Source organism: Psammomys obesus, unplaced genomic scaffold (genome assembly GCF_907164565.1).
Source record: "Psammomys obesus unplaced genomic scaffold, mPsaObe1.curated_primary_1811, whole genome shotgun sequence".
Lineage (NCBI taxonomy): Eukaryota > Metazoa > Chordata > Mammalia > Rodentia > Muridae > Psammomys > Psammomys obesus.
The window spans coordinates 4989944-4999568 of NW_026592510.1; the positions used below are offsets into that span (position 1 = coordinate 4989944).

Below are 9625 nucleotides of genomic sequence, written 5' to 3' on the forward strand. Positions count from 1 at the left end.
AAATAAATAAATAAATAAATAAATAAATAAATAAATAAATAAATAAAACATTACTATTAAGTTCGCAAGTGAGGGCATAGACATCTCTGCTATCAAGACTCGTACATACCCAAGGGAATTAAAGTGACCCTCTGGAATGTAAGATAATAACGTGGCAAAAATTATCCAGTCTCCTACAGAGCTAATTTTATATGAATTAGCTCATTCTATATTCCCTCCATTATCCATGACTGAGTCTTGCCAAGACCCCCCAATGAATGCCTGAAGTTGAAGATAGTTCAGCCTATGTGTATACTGACTTCCTGTGCCTGTGGACTAGTGTTAGATTTTTTTATAACTTAGACACAATAGAATATTGTGAATAAATGATAATAAAATTAACATGTTGTAATAAAATGTACATGAAGAACGGGAACTGCCATAAGACAGGTGCTGCATATAGCAAGAAAACCTGTGCATAGAGAGACTCCTGTTCTAGACAGGTGAGAGAGTACAGAAGGTCTTTTCATGGAGCCCAGAGCAGTGTGTCACTTTAGATGTATGAATTGTTTGTTTCTGGAATATTTTTATCTTCAGTAAAATGGTAAATGAACTATGGAAGCAAAACCGTGAGTGGTAGAAGGAATTCATTTTTACATAGTGTTAGCCTAGATATCTGCTGGGTATCTTGAAAATATGTCCCCACTGAGGACTACTGGCTGCTATCAGAAACGTATTGATGGGACCATACAGATTTCATATATGTTGTGTATGTTTTGAAGTAATTGGCACATGCTTTTTCACAGCGAAAAAAAACAGAGCTTTAAAAATTGTGTCATATTACGGGGGAGGGAACTAAAATTTCTACAGAAATGCCTTCTTTTGGTGCAAATAGTAATTTTTCATTGATCTCAAGAACTGTGGGGATTTCCACCATAATAGGTTCTTCGACAAAGATACGAGTGCAGATGATGAAACCACAAAGACACTTCCTCTGTACCAAAATGGTGAAATCATGAAAAAAGTTCACTTCCCAGATCATACATTTTAATTTATATCAAAATTATTTCTTTTAGAAGCAGCTTCTTCCCAGGACCTGCATCTCAAGGGAGAAGCACAAAGTCCAAGTTTTCAGCTGCAGAGAATGAATCACTGCAGCTAAAAGCAGAGGCTGAGACAGTGAAGCTGCTAATGGCTTTCCAGTGATGCTCACTGTTTTGCTAGCTCCTGGCTCTGAGCTCCAACTATTTTCCCCACAATTTCTGATCTTTGTAATCTGCGGTTCTGCAGAACAGCACCTGCAGACAAAGCTTTATTTCCAGAGCCCTGGTATGACATTCCATAGGAGGGCAGCAGTCTGTACGGGAGTTTAGAAGATTTTATAAGGAATTGTAATTGAACTTCTAACATATAGGAAATGACTCTCCTACAATCCTTTTTCTTCACATTAAAAGGTCTCTGATTTGGAGAAAGGCGGGGCAAGAGGCCATCCTAGTTTTAGGAGGAAGAAGGGGAAAAAAGCAAATAATTTATTCTCATATTCCTGATTACTTGTTTGTTCTGTAGCTGATGTATGGCTGATGCATAGGCTTCTTAGCACTGCTGGCTTCAATCGACTTGTCATGGCTGCCTGAGACACAGAAGCAAAGGTGTTGCAGCCACCTCTGGGCTCAGTAGAAAAGAGTGCCACAGTTGATTACTGGTGTCTGTCAGAAGCTCCTGTACCTGTCACCCTGAGACACTGTGATGCTGTCGGAGAAACTTGCCTTCCAAGATGAATGGTCTGGAAGAAAACCAGACTTGGTTCTGGATTCAGTGAATTTCCCTTTGTAGGTGAAGAAGTTGACACTCTGATCAGCAGCTATTCCTGTCAGTTCTAAATGGTGCTGTTCCTTTAGGCAAGCTGAGAAAATGAAGAGCTTGATCCATATGGCTGAATGCATTAAAGTCCAGAAAACAAGGTGCTGTACATTGGGCAGGCCCTGCCTCAAGGGTCCTGCCACTCCTTTATGATTTTTTTTTTATTCATGAGCTTTTGTTACTTATGTGTGTCACCATATCTCCTCTCGTAATCATTTAATATTTGTCTTATTTCACACATTATAAGATACTATCAAGGAGCAAGGAGACAGTCAAGATACAGTTTTTATACATGTGAAGTTGGTTATTTTCTCATTCAAGTGGGCAGCCCCTGAACCACAAATTATTTAATTGTTAAGCAATCTGGCCACTGTCTGGAAACTTTGTTTCACTAAAAAGAAATTCCATTTAAACTCTTTTTCTATCATGTACAATCTAAACTTGCAGAGCACACATCAGTGACTCAAAGGAAAACCCCAATAGAACTCAATAATGCACTCTCATAGGAAAACCATGTCGCCGGTGTTCTAGACCAGTGATTTTCAGCCTTCCTAATGCTGCGAGCCTTTAAAACAGTTCTTGGTGAACCCCTAACCATAAAATCATATTCATTGTTACTTCATAGCTGTAATTTTGCTACTGTTATGAATCATAAATATCTGTGTTTTCTGATGGCCTTATATGACCCCTGTGAAAGGGTTGTTTGACCTCCCCCCCCCCATGCCCGCAGAGGGGTCACAAACCCACAAGTTAACCACTGCTCCAGACAGTACCAAGGGAGCGTGGATTATATGGGGAAGGACATGAACACCATAAGTCAACAGCTCTGTATAGCCAGTAAGGTCAAGTCCTGAATACAAATGAGTCTTGGGAAAGGCATACTCAGCATATTTCTTTATTAATTTTTTTATGTTTAAAAAGGTGTATTTACAGTTATAATTAAAATAATGTGTGTGTACCTGTGACTGTGTACATGTACAAGTCTATGTGTGTGTGTCTATGTCTTAGGGTTTCTGTTAGAGTGATAAAACACCATTACTGAAAGCAACTTTGAGAGGAAAGGTTTTACTTCATCCTTTTCTTCCAGGTAATAGTTGATAGCTGAGGGAAGTCAGGGCAGGAACTCAAGCAAGGAAGGAACTGAAGCAGGAGCCATGGAGGACTGCTGCTTCTTGGCTTGCTGAGCATGCTTTGTTCTTTATCCCAGGATCCCCTGCCCACGGGTGGTACCACCCAAATGTTCTGGGCCTTCCCAATCACCTAGTAAGAAAATATCCCACAGACATCCCCACAGGCCAATCTTATGGGGACATTTTCTCAACTAAGATTTCTTCTTTCCAGGTGTATCTAGGTTTGTGTTAAGTTGACAAAACTCAGTACACTGTGTATAATTTTCAAAAGAAAACATCCTAAAGAGTTACTAAGCTTTATGCATCCAGAAACTTCACATATAGGGTATTATTCATTGGTCTACATCCACATAGATGCGAGCCTATGAAGAAAAGACACAGACATAAAATCCCAACTTGTGGTGATTCTAATCCCTTCCAGTTGCTATCTCCATAATGAACCCAAGCACTCAGACTTACAAAGGACAAGCAGAAGGGAGCTTTAGGGAAAATGTTCTGCTCAGTTGCAAGCTGGTAATTTGTCAGTGCCGTATAATTTAATTTACTGAATAGTAAATGCCAGATGCCGGATCGCATGGCTGAGAAAGTGGGCCACCGATCAGCCAGCCAGCAGTTTGGATGAAATCAATCCCATTGCATTGAAGGTGGAATCCCCCATTCTGCAATTACCCAATGAGGAAAATATGAAAACATGGCATGTGTGTTGGCAAGTATCTTCAGCCATGTGAAACAGCATCCTGCAAGACAGGGTCTTGTCATTGTCAAAACCACAATCTCTTACAACAATACAGCCTTTGGCTATGCTTCCCGCCACAGCCAGGAGCCACATCGCAATAGCTGCAGTTAAAGTATATGTCAGGGCTGAAACAGCCCTGTGGAAACTCGGGTTTCTCTGGTTCCCTTGTGTGGTGTGGCTGTATAGAAAGCACTCGTGCCCCGGTGCTGAGTGGCTAGTGTAATGCTCTTATAAACTTAGACGGGTTGGATAAATAAGCCCAAGGCAGAAGAGGCTAGGGTTTTGTTGTTGTTGTTGTTTGTCTAAGTGATTTGAATCCATCTTCAGAATAAAATGCAAACTCCCAAGCCTTCCCCACAGTGGAGAAACATCGTAACAGAGAGTTTACGGTGGACCTAGTCTCAGGTCCTGCCATTGTTCCCTTTACCTGTTTCCATGCAAACTGAGTCGCTTGCTTTCAGACTTGAAATATTCTGAGAATGTTGCCACCTGAATACCTATCACCTTAGAAGTTTCCTCCCTTCCTTTCCGTTTCCTTGACAAATTGAATAATCCAACTCACTAAAATTCTACCTAAGCAGAACTTGACTGCTCTAGTTAAATACTCCAGTGTGGGCTTCTCTGTCCCTACTCTGTGCCACTTTTTTTTCAAGTTTATGTTGAGTGTGGAGATATTTTATAAAGTTGCCTCCAGAGAAGTGTGGATATGAGCTATCAGCATTGTGTCTGTATCTGTGTAACACAGATGTCCCAAGATCTTCATCGCCTCTTAAAGCAAAATAAAAAGGCTAGGAACAGCTTTGCAGTAGAACACGATCCTAGCAGGCCTGTGGACTCGGTCTCCAGGGCCGAGGGTGCAGGAGAGACAAAACATAGCCCATAGGCAAGGCTAACTCTGCAAAACCTTTCTGCTTTTAAAACAGTGCTCTCAACCTGTGGCTCATGACCCCTTTGAGGGCTCAAACGACCCTTTCATGCTGGTCACCTACGAACATCCACATATCAGATATTTACATTACAGTTCATAACAGTAGCAAAATTTCAGTTAGAGGTAGCAATGAAAATAATTGTATGGTTAAGCGTCACCATAACAAGAGGAATTATATAAAAGGTCAGAGGATTAGGAAGGTTGAGAACCAGTGTCTTAAAAGATTCCAAGGGATGACTGGGGAGATGGCTTAGTTGGCAAGTGCACTTGCTGGGCAAACACGAGGGCCCAAATTGACATCGCCAGCACCCACATAAGAAGCCAAGAGCAAACAGTCCTGCGATCCTTGTGTTGGATAGGTGGAAGGAAATAAGAGATCCCAGAGCTCATGGGCCACTTAGCCTGGCCAAATTTGTGAGCTACAAGCTCAAGGGAAGACCCTGTCTCAAAAGACAGAAGTTGAGAGGGACGGAAGAAGACACCGTCTGTCAACTTCTTGCCTGAGCGTGCACAGATACACGTGTGTACATTCAGATACCACATGCACACACAGAAACACAGACCCGAAGTAAAGTCTAAGGGTGTATACTGCCTCACTCTAGAATCTAAAAATCTCCACACCGTAGTCCAAATAATATGAGCTGTATGTCTTTATTCTTTCCCTGATGTTAGAGGAAGAAAATTTTTTTCGCCCTTACTGCGGTACCCTCCATGAAGCCAATGGATAGCGCCATCATGCAATGCTTTGTGTGATAAAGCTGTGCCATGAGGCCGAGTGAGTTCCCCATGTCATAACCGTGGCTATGCTGTATTCTAGAATCTGGAATGCCTCAGTAGCCAACCATCTCAGTGTCCAACCTAAGGAACTCCCCGTATTCTGTTGGTGATGGAGGCTTAATGGCATCCTCACCTGATCCAATGAATACTTTTGCTTGGAAATAAACCTCTGCCTCTGCCATTTCAAACATCATAGACCTTGTTACAAAAAGTAAAACAAATCTCTGTCTTCAGCGCATTCTTCTCCCTTTAAGTAGGGAATTCTGCATAGTCAATGGCTATTTTTACTTATTATTAATTAATTTTTTAATATTTGAAAGTCTCTATCTCTCTGTCTGTCCATTCTTGCATGCCCCCATCCTACACTACTCTTACCCCAAACCCCAACATTTATGTACACACACACACACAAAGTGACCTACAGACTAGGCATTTATATATGCTGCTGCTGCTTCTTGGAATGACCTTGACTGCCAAAGCCATGTAGCCATCAGATTCCCATAGTCTCCTCCATGGACTGGTAGCACTGTGTTAATCCAACAGTGCAATGCTAGAACACCTTCCAGCACATAGGAGGTGCTCAGTAAATAGCCGAATGGAGTCCCTCTCTGGGCCAGGACAGGTATGTGATGTTTTAAAATTCAGCTGCTCCAGTGCTGAGACAAGATCTCTGAGAACAGTGCTCAGTAAGTACAGGAGGAAGGGAGGAGAAGAGTCTTGGTCTGTTCAGCCTGCTTAACTGAGTATCACAGACTGAGGGGCATATGTGCAAAAAAAGCGTGTTTCTCACAGTCCTGGAGGCTGGGAAGGGCAAGGCACTGGCAGGTTCACTGTCTGGTGAGGACCTCTTTTTCTTTTAATTTATTTATTCAGTTTACATTCCCAGTCATAGCCTTCTCCCAGCCCACCCTCCCTCTCTCTTCTCCCTATTCCCCTCCCCTCCCCCCACCCACCCATCTCAGCACATTAAGTTGCATCAGGACTGAGTGCTGCTTCTTGCCCTGTGGCCTGGCAAGGCAGCCCCGCCAGGGGGAAGTGATTGAAAAGCAGGCAACAGACTCCCATGTCAAAGACAGCCCCCGCCGCTCCCTATTCTAGGGGACCCACATCTTGGCCCAGCTACCCATTGTCTACATATGTGTAAGAGGCCTAGCTCAAGCCCATGCATGATCCTTGCTTGGTGCTCTGTAGGCCCCACTAGACCCAGGTTAATTGGCTCTGTTGATCTTCTTGTGGAGCTCCTGTCCCCTCTGGGTCTTTCTGTTATTCCTCATTCTTTCACAAGAGTCCCTGCACTCCACCCAGCCCAATGTTTGGCTATGAGTCTCAGCATCTGTTGGGTGGAGCCTCTCAGAGGGCAGCTATTCTAGTCTCCTATCTGCAAGCAAAACAAAGTATCATTAATAATGTCAGGGGTTGGCTCTCTACCATGGAGTAGGTTTCAGGTTGGGCCAGACATTGGTTGGGCATTCCCTTAATCTCTGTTCTATCAGCTCTATCTTTATCCCTGCACACCTTGTAGGCAGGGTAAATTTGAGGCCGAAGTTTTTGTGGATGGTTTGGTGTTCCCCTGCCTCCACTAGGAGTCCAGTCTAGTTAGAGGATGGCCTTTTCAGTCTCTATGAGCCCTGCTGACTAAGAGTCTCAGGTACTGTCACCTCCATATCCTCCCAGGAGCTTAACCTGTCATAGGTCTCCAGCTTGTCACAGAGACGCTCCCGCCTACGGTTTCTCTTCCTTTGCAAACCCTCTGTCCTCCTGATCCCTTTCCCCAGTCTGATCTATACCTTCGTTTCATTCCACATTCATTCTTCAGCCTTCCCTCTCTTCAACCACTTCTGCTATCTATTCTATTTCAACTTCTGAGTGTATTTAAGTATTCTCCCTTGGAGGACCTCCTTTCTTCATTGTTGGAGGGTTTTAACTGTGTGCTCCCATGTTAGAAGCTGCCAATAAGCACCCTGGGTCTTTATTAGGCACTGATCTTATGCAGAGCCTTTCACATTCAAAGACGTCCTTTCCTCTAATACCATCACCATTGTGGCTAGGGGCTGTCTTGGCTAGGGTTACAATTGCTGTGTGAAACACTGTGACTATAAAGCAATTTGGGAGGAAAGGGTTGGTTTGGCTTACTCTTCCAAGTCACAGGTCATCATCAAATGAAGTCAGGACAGGACTTCAAATAGGGCAGGAGCCTGAAGGCAGGAGCTGATGCAGAGGCCATGGAGGGGTGCTGCTTAAGGGTTTATTGCTCCTTATGGCTTGCTCAGCCTTATTTCTTATAGACTCAGGACCACCAAGCCCAGGGATGCAAACACCCACATGGGCTGGGCCCTCTGTCAACAATCACTAAGAAAATGCCCTAGAGGCTTGCCTACAGCCTGCTCCTATGGAAGCATTTTCTTAATTAAGGTTCCCTCCTCTCGGATAACTTTAGTTTGTGTCAAGTTGACATAAAACTAGCTTGCACAGGAGCACAATTTGGAGAGGGTGGATAAGCATTCAGACCACAGCATCTACAAATCTAAAAGTCCAGTGTGTTTCCAGTTATTTGATAATTGAAATTTTAAACATTGAAGGTTATATATGCAAATATTTTGGCAAGGGAGAACCTTTGGGATCTCTTTTTATCATTAATAAAGTTTTAATTTCTCCAGGTATCAAAAGCCTGGTGGACATTGCGATGACAATGAAGTGGCACACTAAATGTCAACTCCATCAACTCCAGTTTTTTTCTTTACTTTTGCTTTTTTTTTTTTTTTCAGGTTACAAACTCAGCTGCCAACAGTCCTGGCCAGATGACTCTTCATCTCAACCCTTTTCTGGTGTGTGGAGGAGATGGATTTACTCACTCCAACTTCGATGGCTGCATTGCCTCTGCCCTGAGTGTCATGGAAGCCTTAAAAAACAGGATTTAGTGTCTGTGTTTTTGTTTTCTACATTTACTTTGGGATTCTTTGTTTTCACAGACCTCTGTTATTAATTATTCTGTTTTCCTTTTTGTTGAGAGAAGTTACTTGGGAAAATGTCTTTACTTACTGTCATTTTTTTTCATATGAAATATAAAAACAGTTAAAATTTTGATAGCTACCATCCATAGTAAAATAAAAATTTCTTAGACTTTACTTCTTCACTAATTTTCTGATCTTTTTTTTATTGCTAATCCTTGGAGTAAAATGGTGCTAATGTGGAACAAATAACCCATCCCCAGAACTGTACTAAATCAAAGTTCTCATTCACAAAAAAAAAAAAAAACATTATTATTCTTCTGAAAATTTCAGTTCTGAATAAAGAGCAATCATTACCAAGCCCCACTTTACAACTTTATGGATATCCTTGAACTGATATTTTTGCAAAAGATTGAAATGCAAAATGTCTCCAAAACATGGAGTAATTTTTGTTTCTCACTTACTTTCCTAGTTATTAAGGCTCTCGATAGTAGGTCACATAGACTATAGTTTGAAGAACTGCTTGACCTTCAACAAGACCCCTGAAGGTTGGCAGAAATGACATGGATCATCTTCATTTTCCAATTCACACAATACTTTTTAACCTTAGAGTAAATTCCAGTCTTCGTATGTAAGATATAAGTTAAATAGGAACTGAGAGGAAGTTTATCAATCTTTAACACTAGATTTCCTGCAACTAGAGCTGTCCATTATGGCACTTGGACTATGTCACAGCTAATGAATTCTCTGTTGCTCAACAAAAATTCTGCTGAACAGAAAATAGATGCATTTTAAATCACTCATTATTTATTAACTTAGCAGTTTGGCATGTAACCCATATAACTTCAGTATTTAGTCCCATGTTTACTGGCTTGAGAGAAATTGAGCCTCAGGTTTCCAAATAAGCTATTTGTTGTTAATTTGGAAAGCCAAGTAATGCTATTTTGTCTTTAAAGAAAAAAAAGATTATGTGGGTGCAAGGGTAAATGTTTAGAATGCAGTTAGGGGTCATGCTGGTTAAAGAAAGTGGTCGTAGTAGGTTCTTCTCTAAAATCGATATGACCTTATGAGCCCTGGGCAGTTGGATAGGTTTCCAGTATTAGGCATGATTTTTGTCTTGTTCGGAAGACTTAAGTTCTATTAGACAGCTGTTGGTTACCGTCAGGATATGATATTGCAGCTTTAGGGGTATCTTTCCAAGCTGGTCATCGTCATGCTCATAGGTTTCACAGCTGGAGAGAAATACTGATTCCTTCCTTCCCTTGTC

At 41.9% G+C, this 9625-nt stretch overlaps 1 protein-coding gene across 1 annotated transcript in view; it reads left to right on the forward strand.

Annotated features, from left to right (window-relative positions):
* Rnls (renalase, FAD dependent amine oxidase) overlaps positions 1-8535 on the forward strand; it is a 230252-nt gene extending 221717 nt beyond the window's left edge. The window contains exon 7 of the mRNA XM_055614144.1: positions 8176-8535. Within this exon, the coding sequence (XP_055470119.1) occupies positions 8176-8328 (153 nt within the window). The 3' untranslated portion in view covers positions 8329-8535. The remainder of the gene's footprint in view (positions 1-8175) is intronic.
* The last annotated feature ends 1090 nt before the right edge of the window (positions 8536-9625 follow it).